This window comes from Doryrhamphus excisus, linkage group LG4, assembly GCF_037039965.1.
Source record: "Doryrhamphus excisus strain RoL-2023G ecotype Guam linkage group LG4, RoL_Dexc_Guam_v1.1, whole genome shotgun sequence".
Classification (NCBI taxonomy): domain Eukaryota; kingdom Metazoa; phylum Chordata; class Actinopteri; order Syngnathiformes; family Syngnathidae; genus Doryrhamphus; species Doryrhamphus excisus.
The window spans coordinates 9,154,743-9,171,405 of NC_136360.1; the positions used below are offsets into that span (position 1 = coordinate 9,154,743).

The window sequence follows — 16,663 nt, forward strand, 5'->3', positions numbered from 1 at the left end:
GTGCGTGGAAAGTGAGAGGAAATGATGTGGCACTGTGATGAAAAGGAGGAAGATTGTTTTGGGTGGGGGCGTACAACACACAAAAAAACAATTGGATTGCGCAGACTTTAGTGTGGTTTGAGAAATCAATCTGTGTCCTTTATTGTTAATGATCATTTAGTACAAATCTCCATGACCACAATTGCTTCAATCTACCCTAATACCATAAATGCTCCAATCAACGCTGCTATTCAATTATATCATAATAATAATAATCCTAATAATATCCTATAGTCGGCAGGAGCTGCATTTGAAGTTTAACATGAGTTGTCAGCATCCAGCAGCTCTACATGATCTTTAAAATGTTGGTTGCCCTACTCAGGTGTTACACTTACAATACTGTTGTAAACAATTAACTCCATTTTCTCCACCACTTGTCTTCATTAAGCTGGCGCCTATCGAGCCTATGCATGTTTTTGGAGTGTGTTTATGTTAAAATTATGTCCATTTGTGAGATCAGAGGTTACTCAGGATGTGCGTCCAGTGCATTGGGGAGCCGAAATAGTGCCAGATGAGAATGTGACTATGCTAACCATTCCTAAACTTCATTTACTTCCTGCTTTTTTTTGACAAGCTCCTCCACCTCCTTCATGAAGCGCAGGCATAACTCATCCTGCCATGGGAGGGCGACACACTGCACCGCCATAGGAAGACCCTGGCCTCCAGACACCGCCTGCACACACAAGTACACACACACCCAAATGATAACTGTGTGCTAGAGCCATCTGCGGGCTGACGGTAGAACTACAGCCAACATGCAGCTACTCCCTAGGTCAATTTCCCAGACCAAAAATAATATGATGACAGTTTCTCTGTCTTTTTGAGTACTTTTGAGTACAAGTGTCTGGTTTCATGTCTATGGGTTTGTAGGGGGGGGGTTGTCTTAAAATGAAACTATTGCTGCAGTGTTTTCCATTTCAGTTATTTCAAATGTTCATAGATGTAACCCACATTTTAAAGTGTTTTGCACCACAAATACAAAATGTCTTATTATCATTGTTGCTGTAACCAAATGCCGACCCACATATATTTTTGGTGCACAATTTAGTACTTTTATGTAAAACACATAACAACAGGATAACAACTATTTAGACTATAGTCTATCCGTCTTTCAAACATGCTTACACCAAGTACATCACATGTTTACACTTATATAGTTTACATATTTTTAAATGTCCTACATGGAGTAGGAAGAAACCGTAGCCTTTCTCCGTGTCCCAGAAATTACGGATAGTTTGTTCACTTCCCTTGTTTAATATGTTCACTATTGCTGAGGAAGAACAACAAATGAGTAAGAATAAAGTTAACTGTGATTAAACAGTAATGAAAGAGTAAATAAATATATACATTTGTAAAAAGAAACATTGTTTAATGAATAAACAAGTACAGCAGTGGCCACCAGCCTTTTTGAGTCCAAGATCCCTGGTCTCGGCCGCTAACCTGTGCAAGATCTACCCACCCCCGACCTCACCGCCCCCAATATTTAAGTCAAGATAAATATAGCTTTGTCTTTAAATGCAAATCTTTGTGTTATTATTGGTTGCCTTTTCTCATTGTCCCTTTTGCTCTATTTCTGACATTTTAGCCGGTTTTGAAATGTTATTTTGGCCATCCCTACTTTTGTGGATCCTCGTCGGGGTCAACCTTGTGGCGTCGGTTCTATGAGCAAACTACAACTTGGCTCGGTGGGTCAGTGTTGTGGGTTGAGCGTTGTATATTGTATTATTATTTTTAATTATATGATATTACATTGGTCTCTAATTTCATGACGCAGCGTGGTGTAGCCCATGCAGTGGTAATTTTAGTCTAGTACTTGCGGCGGTGGGAGGGATAGAGGCATGAGTGCGCAGCGCTGCGCTGCTCACTAAATTTGCAAAATGCGCTGGCCACACTGCATTGGCGTGGTGCAGGCGTGGCGCAAGGCAGGTGCTGCATTCCTCCTATAGTCACTCTCCAGGAGCGGAGGGCACTGATGTAACAATAAATTTTATTTTTTTGTTGTGATTGACCGGCAAAGCCCCAAAGATTGACTTGTAGCTGGCGATCGACAGGTTGGTGACCTCTGAAGTACAGAGTATGAGAATCAAACCTTAATTTAATAATAGTAAAAACAAATAAATAACTACATGGTATATAAGAATATATTGGGATTTAAAATTAAACCAATAATGCGGTTCAATCACAAGAAATCTTAAATAGTGCAGCATGTTCATATTTCATAAAATTCCTGTGAGGAAATGTTGCCTCACGATGATAAGTTTCTTTAGGAAAAAAAAATGAGTTTGATATTGTAATGATTGTGTAGTAACGCTCATCTGGGTTTTAATGCAAAAGGAACCACAAGCAACACAAACTACATGAACAAAAATGAGTCAATAACCTAATAATAAAGAGAATAAGTGGCCTCTGGGAGATCATCCATCAGAAATGAAACTACTGTAAGTTACAAGCGTAATTATAATTATGGATATTTTCCACTCCCAGTGTTAATGAAATCCCCACTCACTTACCTGTCGGAAAAGATTGTCCCACTGGTCCTGAAACAAGCCTTTATAATGGCGTAGCTCCTCCTCATCCTCTGCCGTCACGGTGGAAACAGGAACAACGCCAGCAGGAAAGTTGAGCAGATTGTAGATAGCCGTGGTATAAATAGGAACTACACAAAACAAGAACCACAACAAAAATGATTTCAATGTTCTTTCTTGACTACATAGTAAGTAAATCCAGACGTACAGTTAAGCCTGCTGCAGTACATGAAGTTGAAAGCGGGTCCAAATATGGGGCACAGCAGCACATCTATGTTCCACCTTCTCCACTCTGCTATTGTATCTTGAACGTACTCCTGGCAAGACACAACAAGTATCATGAGTGGTCAGCATACAGCAGCTTTATCCACCTCTTTAAAATATCATCTCAACTATTAGTGTGGAACTCAATCTTGTTTCACTTTCTGTACTGTTGTTTACAATAAACTCATGAGTGGTATAATATATGGCAGGGGTCGGGAACCTTTTTGGCAAAGAGAGCCATGAAGGCCAGATATTTTAAAATGTGTATCTGTGAGAGCCATATACATTTTTTTAAACATTGAATGCAATAAAATGTGTGCATTTTTATGTAAGACCAACAGTTTTAGATATAATGGGCTCTAATTACGTAGACCAGGCACACTACCCCACGCCAATGGGGTGTGGCCAGCACACTTTCGTGAGCAGCGCAGTGTCTAATAATAAATCAAATACTTGTTGCCATTAATACAACTTCTGCTGCTGCATAGTTTTGCACCGTACTCCGTAGACGTATTTCATTCTTTTGGCCATCTTCGTCAGAAGGCTTGGTTCTGCAGCTTTAGCTATTTGACTAAAGGAGGAAAGTTTACATGTTTTTTGACATCTCAATGACCGAGGTAGACTACAGCATTACCCAGTAATAATCAAGTTTTGGTGTTTGACCTGGAAAATATCATCAGGAAAGATAGATATGGTTGGCCGTATTGCAGCAGAATATAGATGGACGAATTAAAATGCACAAGAAAGTTGTTGATTTTGAATATTATTTTTAACAGTCATTTCTGTGATGGTTTACTTTAAAATGTTAGCAAAAATAAATTTTTATTGTGGTAAGAAATGCTTGAGAGCCAGATACAGTCATCAAAAGAGCCCTACCTGGCTCCCGAGCCATAGGTTCCCTACCTCTGATATATGGTATACATATGCATGCAGACAAGAGCTATGCTTTCCTTTCCATTTTCTTATGCACTTCAAATCATTATTCAAGTTTTTTTTTATTAAGTTAATATACATCACAAGCCTCATAGGCAACAGCCTCTCTCCAATATCGCCTGCATCCAATTTATGTGGTTTGCAGTACCTGCACAGCTGAGTGCTGCTCCCACAGTTCGAGAGCAGATCTATAAACAAAAGAAAATAAAGAGGGAAAAAAATGTGGTGAATCACAAGTAACACATCATCACTGAAGAACATAAACCGCTTCTCACCCGACTCCGGTGGTATTTCCCAGAAGATATGAACCACGAGGACACTGTGGGGGGATAAAACAGCTTGAAATAATACAATAAATATCAATGACATCATAAATAATTAATCGATTATGGATATACAATATGTATTGTTTTAAAAATAATAGCAATACGGGTTGCATGGTGGTCGAGGAGTTAGCGCGCAGACCTCACAGCGAGGAGACCCAGGTTCAATCCCACCCTCGGCCATCTCTGTGTGGAGTTTGCATGTTCTCCCCGTGCATGCATGGGTTTCCTCCCACATTCCAAAAACATGCTAGGTTAATTGGTGACTCTAAATTGTCCATAGGTATGAATGGTTGTTTGTCTATATGTGCCCTGTGATTGGCTGGCGACCAGTCCAAAATGAATGAATAATAGCGATACAAAACATTTGATAACATAGTGTAATAAACATAAGCTTTACAGTAACCTTCTTCAGAAGAACAAAAACATTTTAAGTAAAAAAAAAATATTGTGATACATTCTAAATAATAATAATTAAATTTCAAATATTTTTCAGTACCCCCAAAACTACTATACCAATGTAATATTATATTAATTAATATTATTATTTGGCCTGTCAAAAATCATCACCATTTGTGTGAAATATACCAATTTTTGCTGTATTTTATGAATAGAATGATAATGACAGGACACAATCATATTTATATATTGTATTTGTATGTATTAACAACGCCAAAAGAACTACAAATTTAAAGCTCAAAGACTCCACTCATGTCTGAAAATGTGTGTTGCCTGACACTGTTCTCTTTAACAGTAGCAGAACAATCGAATCACACTTTAACAGCATTATAAGCCATGAAGGGTTGCATTCAAAGACACCATGTGACTTAAGACGAATTCACATGGTTTGAGTGCATATGTATTTTCTGGGTTTTCCGAGCATACTTACAGTAAATACTTACAGTAAATGAGTAAGACTTACGATGGTGCTAACATGCTATTTTTGACAGAACTTAGATTACTATAAAAGGACCCCCTTATGCGTTCTTCTCCTCTTGGCCGAAACATCCTGATTCCGCAGCCTGCTCCCCCTGATGCCCCGATACAGTACACCACTATAACCACAATAATAAACTCCATATTACCAATTAAGCATGAATATCACAGCAAAGGCATAATTTTTCATGTACAGCATCTCTTTAGACTACGCAGGGGCGCCTCATGGCCTCATGCCAACACCAAATATGAAGATGATTCCACTGACCAGAGGTTTCAAGAGGATGGAGAGGATCTTCCTCAGCCAGATAGGCAAATAGAAAGGCTTCATTTGTGATTTAAGAATGGGGTCAAGAGGCCCATCCTTCCTAAAAGGAGAGAAAAAGTTATATATCGTGTTATATACGTATATTGCCACGGAAGGAGAGTGGCTTAACGCAAGTGTGTTCATCACATACACACGAATGAGCAGGCCTAACCTTTTGTGAAGTTCGATTTTTTGAGGAGGCATTTTTGTGATGCAAATGTATTACTTTTTTTTGAACACATATTGGTTTGACATGCTAAACTTGTTTCTTAAATGGCCCCAGCAACTAAGCATAACCATATTCTTCATCACTGAAATCTGACCAGAACTGGACTGGACAAAAAGTGGGTATGTCTCTGTTAATGGACTACACTGCTGATGGGAATCTGAACTGTCCTTTATGAGAATATAGTTGGACTCACATAGTAGTCCATATTAGTATTAATAACATGACAAGACACACATCGTGTTGTACACTAAGCAGAAAATGCACGTATACAGAGGCAAAATTTTCGTATCAATATTCATATGCAAATGCAAAACCACTGTACCATATTTGCATACTAGGGGTGTGACAAGGTCTCATGGGATTAAAATGGGACAAGCTTTGTTGTTCTGAAAAAAATTGTCTTGTGGGCACCTAGGGGCTGCGATGAAAATAAATAAATGCATCACAATTAATGAAAATAAAGTGGATAATTTTACCGGCCTTAATACTGCATACTGTCATGTAAATACATGTCTGTTTTCCTCGACTACTGCAAAAAAATTAAAAATTATATAAATATATATTATTTATTTGTATTTTTTTATTGTGCTTTTCATAAAAGTAATGTTAAATGTCATCTCGTCTCAATCTCGTGTAATGTTTGGTATATGTATGTATACTGCATATATTTATTTAAAATGGGACAATACGTGTTCATTCAGAGACCATTTACAATACATTGTCCAAGACGATGTAAAAACATGAACACAACTCACAGTTTGTGCAGCAGGTTGGTGGCTCCATCTGCAAAGATGCCCTTTGAGATGAGCTCATAAGCATACTTCAACTTCAAAGGAGTGTACGGCACTAGCTACATACAGGAGTAAAACCACATTTCACATTACTTTTGCTTTTAAAATGAACACCTATCCTTCTTTGTCATTGTGGTCCTCACAGTGTGTCCCGCCTGCTCAAGCAGAGCTTTGACCTCCCTCATGCTTCGAAGCATGCTCGGCGTCAGCTGCGTGAATCCGTCGCTTTCCATGTAGCCGATCCGCAGAGGTTTGGAGCTCTCATACATCTGATAAACACACATATATTTTATATATGTATATATATATATATATATATATATATATATATATAGTGTATATAGTGTCCCTTCCTGATTTCTTAGTTGTGTTTGCTTGTTTGCAGATATCTGCAAACTGCTATGTTATCTGACTGCTGCACAAACTGCTCAACCTCTGTCTTTCCTACTCTCATAGATTTTTTTTCAACAACCTCATATAATGATTTGGTGTGCATGAGAAAGGGGAAGGGGAAACATAACTCTCCTTGATCACATGGTCATTTATTAGCAAGTATATTGCACAGTGGAATGACCAGTCACGCAAAACACAAACTGCAGTACTGAAGCATCCACGTTTTATCATTTGTCTTTGTTGACCCCAATGGACAAACATGATGATATTGCACAACACAGCAGCAACAAAACCAATACCAATACCAATACCGCAGATGCATGATAAACAGCAGTACATGAAGTACAACAACACACATGACTTCTCTTACCAGCATAACAGCTGAGTTGATAGGAAATTAGCTTAATTTTCAAGCGCATGCAGTTGTAGCTAAATTAACTAACTGTCATCTGCCATTCAAAAAAACAATGCATTGAAACAATGCATTGGTTCAATGCATTGTCAAATAGCACACACCCCCATCTCTGACATGAATGATGAATGATGTGGGCCAGGACATACCTGCATATTAAAGTAGACAGGTGGGACAGTGGGGTCCAGGGCAAACATGTGGTCACAGAGCAGCGCCTGCATACACAGTGCCAGGCTGTCCACATCCTTAGCCATAGGCCCGGGTGTACTCAGCACTAAATTCAAAGAGAAACAGTGACACAGTTGTTGCTTTTCGTTTGCCAGTTATGCCGGCACGTCGATGCTCACCTGACTTCTGCCCAGGACAAATAGTGCTCACACCAAGTGAGCTAAGCACAAAGACAACAGTTTATTGCAGGAAAACAAAAGTATTCAGAGGTGAAGAAATAGCGGTGATGACCTTAGTCTGCCCGCTGTTGGCTTCAGGGCACAGAACCCACAGAAAGCAGCAGGGATTCTGACGCTGCCCCCAACGTCACTGCCTATGCCAAGCAAGGAGCCACCTCCACCGATGAGAGCACCCTCCCCACCGGATGAACCCCCACTGGTCTTCATAAGGTTGTGGGGGTTCAGAGTCTGCCCATAGATGACGTTGCTGCAGTCGTAACTGTAGGGGATAAAGGAGGGCATAGATATAAGAGAGAAGCCATGACAAGCGGTGGTTAAATGTTTCATCAAGTGGTAGTGGGCATAATGTTTACCTTAACATGCCTTGGGGGATATTTGTTTTCACAAAGGGAATAGCGCCTTGTCGCTTCAGCAGTTCCACAATCACAGAGTTCCTCTCGGCTGGATGGTCCACGTTGATGAGCAGACCACAGCTGGAGTCATAGTTCTGTTGTAGAAGGAAAATGTGCCAAAATAAATGGCTATAACAGTATAGCACTATATACTGGATGTATGGATATACAGCCCTGATCAAAATTTTTCACATTTTTTTTGGTCTTAAAGGGGACCGACTATGCTCATTTTTTGCCCCTTTGTATTGAGTTGTGGGCTCCTATAGAGCAGCTACACACAATAACCCGCACAGAAAAGTTTCTAGATCTTCCAGAATCTGCACCTATTCTAGCTGTAATACCTTTGGATTTGGATTTGTGCTTCCCGCACACTCCGCTGTGATTGGTCACACGTCCAAAGTGCTTCCTAACTACAAACAAACCGCACTTTATAATAAAGTGGGTTTAGGAGTTACTAAAAAATAAATAAAGTCTTTGGAGAGCTAATTGAAAAGTGGTTAGGAGCTACTGGCAGCTCATGAACTAGTGGCTGAGGACCCCTGACTTACTGTGGATTAACTCAAAGAGTAGGCACAGCTGGTGCTCCTCCAACCTCAACTGCCCGAGGAGGAGCACTCATTGTCGGACACACTTTGTCGGAGGCACCGCTGGTGCTGTGGAGCTCAGAAGCTGGACGAGTGGCCGCTGCATTTACGAACTGCAGACAATCTTGACTCAAACTCTGTAGTGAAAATGGTTCTGCAGGACAACCGTGTTCCAGACATTAAGAACTGTGGTTCTCCACCCCTGTGGATGCACAGCGTGTCTGACATTAATGCACCTTTTCCAGGATTGTCCCACGTCTTGACGGACAGCCAATTGGATCCTCTGGCTCATGGTTCATAAAAATATTTTGGGTCTACCACTTTGCTCTTTTGTTCCATAACCCTGAGGATCTGTTAGGGAGTTTAAAGTGACTGTCTTACTGCGTCCAGTCTCAGCAGTCATGACGCACTGCTAGAGGCCTTGCTTATGCAGCTCAGCAATTAGACCACATAGAACAAGAGATAGCTTTTTGTCTTTGTCATCATATCACAACATTGTGAAACTGATATAAAATGACATTCGCTTTTACAGGTTGTCGTCTTAAACTTTTGATCAGATGATGAACAGCCTATTCACGGTATTTTGCAATAAATTGCTTATTCAAAACATTTGTTTATCTCATTCCCATTTCTTCTTGTTACATTTTGAAGGTCTACTTAGAACTTCCTCAATCAACAAATGTAAATTCTTGCAAATTTTCAACCTAAAACAGTCCAGTTGTGATCAATTGAATACCCTGAGAACACTGTCCTGAATGGATGAGACTATTCACAGGAATACTTTTAACTGGTCTTAAATTTTTGATCAGGGGTATATATGCTATACTGCATCAGGCTCTTAGACATTTCTTAACACAATAAAATGTATTTTAAAAAATGTTCACAGACATCTTAAAGCAAAACATTACAGAAATCACAGAAATAACATGCAAAATATAAAACTTTCTTGTGCATTTTAATCCACTAAATCCAAAAAGTAAACTTCCCTCCTTTAATCAAATAGTCAGTTACCTAATTCTTTTGATGAAGAAGATGAGGACTATGGTGCAAAACCATGCAGCCCCAAAAGGTGCATTAATGATAAAAAGCATTTTATTTGTTATTGGTGAGCTTCAGTATAACAATGTTATTAAAAATTTTAAATTCGGATATACTAAATTCTTTCAGGGTTACCTTGTATCCAATGTTTTCCTTGATGCTAACTGGAACGCCGTACAGGAGACCTCGCTCATTGTGGTCCAGAGTTTTCAGCTGGTCAATGCTCTCCAGCAGAAATCCGGTGCAGCAGTTTAGCTTTTTGTCTACCCTGAGAGACTGCGAAAAATATGAAACACTTGCAATCATTTTCATGCCTGGAAAATGGCTTACAGTGTGTCACAAAGAAATGACATGTGGATACAATGAAAAGTAGTCAATGTACAGCTTGGATAACAGTGTACATTTAAGGTCCCCTCAAAATAACAACACAGCCATTCATGTCTAAACCCAATGAGAACCTTAGCGTCCTCATCTCAGAACTGGAGGTAGCAGAGAACTGAACTGGAGGTAGCAGAGATAAGGATGCTGAGGTTCTCATTGGGAGTGACCAGGATGGATAGGATCAAGAGGGACGTTACATGTTAGAGACCTTGGAGATAAAGTCAGAGAGGCCAAACTGAGACAGTTGGGACATATCCAGAGGAGAGATAGTGAATATATTGGTAGAAGAATGCTGTGTTTAGAGCTGCCAGGTAGGAGGCGTAGAGGGAGACCAAAGAGGAGGTTTATGGATGTTGTGGAGCACGTGAGGGTAGTTGGTGTGAGAGAAACAGATGCAGAAGACAGGGTTGGATGGAGGACATTGATTTGCTGTGGTGACCATTAAAACCATTAATGTCTAAACCGCTGGCAATAAAAGTGAGTACAGCCCTCATGAGTGTGACTAGTGTGAATAGATGCTGTACCATTATTTTCCAACGCTGCCTGAACTTTCTTGGGCATAACGTTCACTAGAAACATCATAGGTTTCTTTAGGAATCCTCTTTCAGGCCTCCATGACGACATCACAGAGGTGGTGGATGATAGAGACCATGCATTCCTCCACCTTCCATTTGAGGATGCCTCACATATGCTCAGTGGGGTTTAGGCCCTTCACTTTACCCCCAAGCTTCTCTAGGAAGGTAGTTTATCTTGGGGGTGTGTTTGGTGTCCTTATCATGTTGGAATACTGCCATGTAGTTAAGTTTCCAAAGGGAGGGCATCATGCTCTGCTTCAGTATGTCATGTACATGTTAACATTCATGTTTCCTTCAGTGACCTCTTCTCATCAGTGCCACCAGAACTCATCATCTGGTTGATGCCACACACACTTGACACCATGTAAAATACCGTACTGTCCACAGTACATAGTTCCAGTAATCCATGTCTTTAGTCTGATTGTCTTCAGCTGGTTTTCTTGCACAAGAGGCTTCCTTCTGAGATGATGACCATGCAGACCAATTTGATGCAGTGTGTGGAATACGGTCTCCGCATTAACTGACTGACCCCTCACCCAATCAACTTCTGCAGCAATGCTGGCAGCCAGTGTCGCTTGTGGCTTGAATGACACCATGTTTTCATAGTGAAATAACAGGTTTGAATAATGAACTCATTCGCTGCCATAGACGTATTTGTACGTTTTTTTTTCAACCCGATTGCTCACTCTCAAAGACGCATGTATACATCTTTTGCAAATGTAAAAAATGTTAATGGTTCAAGGTGTTATTATATATTTTTTTCTAAAATTGTTATTTTGAGGGTTGGGCGATATTTTTTATATACCTGTATAGATTCTTCCAATGATACGAAAATTACTTATATCAGTAGAAATTATAAAGTCCAGTTGATGACTGTGCGCCACAGTGGATACATGATGATGAATCAAATGCTGTCATCGGGAGAAGGAACGTTAGTGTGGGGGAGTATTTACTCTGCGAACCTCCTGACCGAAACAGGTTGAAATGGTAATAAGTGCTAAATTTAAGACCCCAAGTAGTGTGTGTGCACGGCTCGATGAGTAGATTTTCACCACATTGTGTTTTAATTCTTTTAAAGAGAGTCTTATCTTTCTTTTGTGCCTTGTCAATCAGTCAAAATCATCAAAAATGGCCGGTACTGAGAGAGACGGCTTTTGAAAAATGGCTGGGATTGAATGAGTTAATATAATATAATCACATTAACAATCATTTCATTAACAGGATGTCTTAAGTCATCCACTTTAATTAAATATTGACTCATTTTGCTGTTTATACCCGCCATTTTATCATATGTTCATACAACTTGATGAGAATGTCGCCCTGGGCAATTGCCCATGTGGCCCATAGCTAGAACTACCACTGCTGGCAGCACTCACATTTATCTTACAAACACAACCTCTAGATATGTTGCTGAATCTACACAGTATGTACTCAATATCCTTGTTGGACCATGACAGGTATGTTCTCAGTGGAAACTGTCCTGTTCAAGCTCAGCCTAGAACATATTTATGCAGAGCAACAATTAATTATTTTCACCAGCCCAGAGAATTATTTTTCACTTTTGTTGACACCTTTTTAGACATTAATCATTGTGTGTTGAGTTATTCTGTGGGGACAACAAATTTACACTGTTATCCAAGCTGTACACTGACTACTTGACATTGTATCAAAGTGTCACCAAGAAAAATTATAATAAAATACTCGCAGATATGTGAGGAGTTTATTCACTTTTCTGATATACTGTATGTGGAACTCCAATTGTACTTTAGTTGAACCTTGAGCTCCAAAGTCAAGTAGTGCAATAAATCTGAGAACAACCCTACTATAAAGTCACACACACACCTTAACAACCTTAAGAGACTGTATTCAAATCAATGGTTTCCCCTGCACAGTGTTTGATCTTGCGTACCTTTTCCATGTAGGAGTACAAGACATCTTCAGGTGTCAGCAGGCCGCCCTGGAGTTTATTTGTCAGCTCAGCCAGAGAAAGTGACAATATGAGAGAGGAGTCCATCTTCGGATGCTGCAAGAGGTGTTACAAACGCAATTAGATCTTTGAAATCACTGAACTCTGTAAGCCTTTACAAACAGTTGCCATATTTGTTTTAAATTAAAATAGAATGTTGTAAACTTTTACATAAAAAAGGCTTATCAGATTTCCCATTTCTGCATATCAGTGTTGTTTACCCAGTAGGGAGAACTGTCATCAATAACCATGCTACAGTATCTGTCTTATGGCAAACAGGGAGGCTGGAGAGCCGCATACTGCTCCGGAGCCACGGGTTGTCGACCCTTGTTCTACAAGAATGATCAGCCTCCTGCTTTAAAAAAAATAACCGAGTAAATGAGATACTTTTTACTTTTACCTTACACCAGTAATAGTACTTTTCTTAAGCAACATTATAAATGAATACCCATTTTCAGTATTCTTTCCACTTCTTTAAAAATTTCAGCTGTCAGAGTCAGTAATTTGGGTCCAAAAAATAAACTATTTTATACTGTACATGTGTTACATAGTACATATAATTGAAAATGACAAAAGCATCAACTCTCACCGACTGCTTGTAATGAAGTACAGCCTGTTCAGCTCGCAGCAGCCTATCCTCTCTCAGCATCCTGGCCTTCTGGATCTTGCTCTCAGCGGCTCGGCGGCCGTCGATTGCCCGGGCCAGCCACACAAGACCCCCGGCAAGACAAGCGGAACCAGTGAGAACAGCCACAGAACCGGAGACATTGTCCACCTCCAGTCCTCGAAGGACGCTTTTGACGTTCTCCATAGTTGTCCTTGTCTTGTCCTTCTTCTTATTCTTCCTGGTAGTCACAAGTAACTTTATAGCCAGCAAACATGACCATGTGTATGGTTATGCGGTTGTTTGAGTGATTATTAACACTTTTCACCGCAACAACGTCTCCTTGGCGAGTTAACGATTGGCGCATGCGTATTTTACACCTAGCTTCAATAGTATCCGTATTTGCCTGCTCGAGGGCGCTGTTCTCCCTCTCCGCCTGCTAATTGTAGTTTGACAAATGTTTCATAGACATTGACTTTGAATGGCTGATTCCACAGTTAAAACACTCTAAAAACATGTTCCTGCGTTATTGTCCGTCTCAGTTTTGCATTACAAGCACTTTAGCTAGCCTTTCTTGTGTTTAAATATTAAATCAGTTACTTTTGTAATTTAAATGTCGTTCACTTCTGTGTAAAGTAAAGATTGTAAGGTGTTGAATACATATTTACTCTTTTCTTTCTCTATTAGAAAATGGTTGAACATGTTGCACAGGTAATGAGTAACTACTGAGACAACATAAAATGGGTAGGATTAAATGAACTCTGCTTCTTCCTACTCCTTTTCAGATATGTTGTATTGTGCAAGTGCAATCATGTGATATGCTTCAATGTATCTTGTTAAGCATGTTTGCAGCAAATAAAAAAACAAGCATTACCAAAATAATGGCCTTAGCTTTATCTTTACCATTCTCAGAGTACCACCACTGGTCCCCTGGAATACCCCGATATTTTGTCAAATAAAAATGAAATTCTATGTAGAAAACGTTACGACACACACACAATTACACAAATGATTTCACCGGTTTGAAATTATAGTCATTCACTTAACAGAGACACAATGCAGGGTGTCTTAAGTCATCCACTTTAATTAAATATTGACTCATTTTACTGTTTACACCATTTTGTCACATGTTCACATAATGCAAAATAACAGATTTACATATAGATGTTAATTAGAACCATCGTCTCCTCCTTGTTCATGTGCCAATGGAAGAGGGAGTGGTTCATTTAACTGAATGGAAAAGCTTGTGTGCCACCTGGAAACAGCAGATTAGACATACGTCACACATATAAAAATGCATACACGCATTAAATCATATGACCTGTGGGCTACTGAGGCGTTCATGACTTACACAGTGGTCCCTAGCATGGAGGAAGTCAAAAAGCTCCTCGGTGCAATCCTCCTCTGTGGCGGAGCGAGAGTTGACTCGGGTCTCGCACTGCTCCAGGCGTGCCTGAGTGTGCACACAGTGTTCTGTCTCTGCACACTTCTGTCGCATTGTCTCAAGCGGGTCCTGAAAATAAGATAAAACTGCATTAACTAGAAATGAAGAAACTGTATTGAACCAAATTGGGATGGGCATTATAGCCTGAAATCCGTATTGCTATATCAATATATATGTATAACAATATACTCTTATACATTATAATAAAACCATCTCTAACAGGTTACATAGACACTAGTCTAGCCTTTTTCTTTAACATATGTACAGTGATGGGAAAAATGATTAGACCACTCTTGTTTCTTCAGTTTATTGATCCATTTCAATGCCTGGTTCAACTAAATGTACATTTGTTTGGATACATATGATGTCAACAAAAATAGCTCATGAGAGTTTAATATTTAATATCTAGCAACTTCCATAGTTTTCTTGATAATAACCTAAATCATGACTACTCTCTCTTCTGAAAATGGCTGGCAGTCAATTTAGTGTGTTATTTTTGCTTAAAAATGGCTTTAAAGCCCCACCAGCTGAGAAGTCTTTTCACAGGTAAATGGTAATGGTCCTGGTAATTTCCATCCATCACAAACACTTCCTATTGTAAGGAGTACCTTTTGAGTGTGGAAGTCTAGGTCTGTTCGGCTGTATACCAAGTTTGCCGTACTACTGGTTTGTCTGAACTGTTGCTACAAACACTGTGCACTGTATATTTTTCTGCTGATTGCCAGATGATTTAAAGCCCAGTCCAAATGATGGATATTGCACCCATCTTTTTCACCAGTTCCTCATATTTTCTCTCAGCATCAGCCTTGTTTACTTATGAAATTGACGTGTTGCAGCATGATGCTAGATCAACATGCTTCATCACAATAGGGTCATAAAATTGAAATCTGCATACTCTGCCGAATTTATATCATTTCTATTGCATACTGTGTTTCAATCACTGAATACAACGCAGTATTTTTGTCTTCTCAAAAACAACCTGACTGTCTTGAAAGCATGAAAAAGAGATCTGATGCTTTTTGTCCTACATATTTGACATTTAAAAAAACTTATTTACTTTGTAGTCCATCTGAGTCTTTATGCCATGCTACTGTAAAGGTACTGCAATTGTATTTTTTTATATGTATATTATGGATGTTGTTTGTGAAATAATGTTTTTATGCATGTTTTAGTGTACACAGTCTTTGGTCCCATGATAATCCTAATTGACTGTTTAATTATTGGTTCATACCAGAGTAAGCTATATTAGCAAACAACAGAGGAGTAAGGATGCTCATGGTGATCAATGAAGCACAATACATAGGAAATACATATGATTTATACATTATGATGAATTAAATATGACCCAAATAATACTGAAAACATGATGTAAAAAACAAACATATCCCCTGGGGTCTTTAAAAACATGCCTTCCATGTTCAGGGATTTCGGGTTGATAGGGTCAAAGTAATAATCCCAGAGGAGTGAACTTTAAATATTGCACATGGCATGTCTATGATGTATACACATTATATAATAGTAGCTTTACAATTCCGGATGTGCCCCTCAGTTAATTCCAGGAGCTATATTTTAATCGCCATCCCAATACATACCACCATTTCTTCTTCCTCCTCTTCTTCCTCGTCCTGAAAACACCACACCATCACCACGTTATTGAATAATACATTTTACAATGACAACGTACTCTTTATCAACATACGGAATTCAATGTACGATAATGATAGCGAGGCTACAAGTCTACAGCTTAGCTGCACTCAGCTAACATGCTAACATTAGCAAACACTTCCAAGGTGATACGTTCATTCTCTCCGCGTTTCTAAGAAATGTACACGTGTTTACATATATATACATATATATATATATATACTTACATCCTCGGGTTCCCCGTTCGTTATCATTTTCTCCTCGTACACCATATTTCGGTTGTCCTTGTCCTTAAATGTATCAGCAAAACTGTGACAGTTTGGAGGACACACTGCAGGTCACGTCTGTGTAATTCAAAGCGGATACAGGGGGCGGCTTCCGGTCTTTCGAAATAAATGACAAAATGCCAAAGTGATATTTAAATAGCTGTTTGGTTTAAAATATATTAGTTCCTGTTTTTGATCAATTACCCATAG

General features: G+C 39.3%; 2 protein-coding genes across 3 annotated transcripts; both read right to left on the bottom strand.

Annotated features, from left to right (window-relative positions):
* Nucleotides 1-117: 117 nt before the first annotated feature.
* faah (fatty acid amide hydrolase) lies at nucleotides 118-13,489 on the bottom strand. The gene is made up of 15 exons (XM_058073364.2): nucleotides 13,085-13,489; nucleotides 12,439-12,552; nucleotides 9,709-9,849; nucleotides 7,913-8,046; nucleotides 7,612-7,818; nucleotides 7,500-7,540; nucleotides 7,302-7,426; nucleotides 6,491-6,616; nucleotides 6,312-6,406; nucleotides 5,289-5,388; nucleotides 4,037-4,080; nucleotides 3,910-3,949; nucleotides 2,773-2,881; nucleotides 2,550-2,695; nucleotides 118-712 (listed from the first exon to the last, which is right to left on the bottom strand). Exons 1-15 carry the CDS (start codon nucleotides 13,304-13,306, stop codon nucleotides 578-580), a joined length of 1,779 nt encoding a protein of 592 aa, XP_057929347.2. The 5' UTR covers nucleotides 13,307-13,489; the 3' UTR covers nucleotides 118-577.
* Nucleotides 13,490-14,158: 669 nt separating this feature from the next.
* On the bottom strand, nucleotides 14,159-16,550 carry uqcrh (ubiquinol-cytochrome c reductase hinge protein). Of its 2 annotated transcripts, XM_058073190.2 has the most exons (4): nucleotides 16,415-16,550; nucleotides 16,136-16,168; nucleotides 14,451-14,612; nucleotides 14,159-14,354 (listed from the first exon to the last, which is right to left on the bottom strand). In XM_058073190.2, exons 1-4 carry the CDS (start codon nucleotides 16,457-16,459, stop codon nucleotides 14,322-14,324), a joined length of 273 nt encoding a protein of 90 aa, XP_057929173.1. In that variant the 5' UTR covers nucleotides 16,460-16,550; the 3' UTR covers nucleotides 14,159-14,321. The 2 variants fall into 2 exon arrangements, with proteins under 2 accessions (XP_057929173.1, XP_057929174.1); XM_058073191.2 differs by lacking the exon at nucleotides 16,136-16,168.
* Between the last annotated feature and the right edge of the window lie 113 nt (nucleotides 16,551-16,663).

Coding starts and splice junctions, on each gene's coding strand:
- faah (XM_058073364.2), bottom strand. CDS start 13,306: ATGGAGAACGTCAAAAGCGTCCTTCGAGGACTGGAGGTGGACAATGTC. Junction 7,427..7,499: donor TTGTCCTGGGCAGAAGTCAG/GTGAGCATCGAC, acceptor CTTTGAATTTAG/TGCTGAGTACACCCGGGCCT. Junction 4,081..5,288: donor CCATCCTCTTGAAACCTCTG/GTCAGTGGAATC, acceptor ATCCCCCCACAG/TGTCCTCGTGGTTCATATCT.
- uqcrh (XM_058073190.2), bottom strand. CDS start 16,459: ATGGTGTACGAGGAGAAAATGATAACGAACGGGGAACCCGAGGAT. Junction 16,169..16,414: donor CGAACGGGGAACCCGAGGAT/GTAAGTATATAT, acceptor TGGTGTTTTCAG/GACGAGGAAGAAGAGGAGGA. Junction 14,355..14,450: donor TCCATGCTAGGGACCACTGT/GTAAGTCATGAA, acceptor TGCTGTTTCCAG/GTGGCACACAAGCTTTTCCA.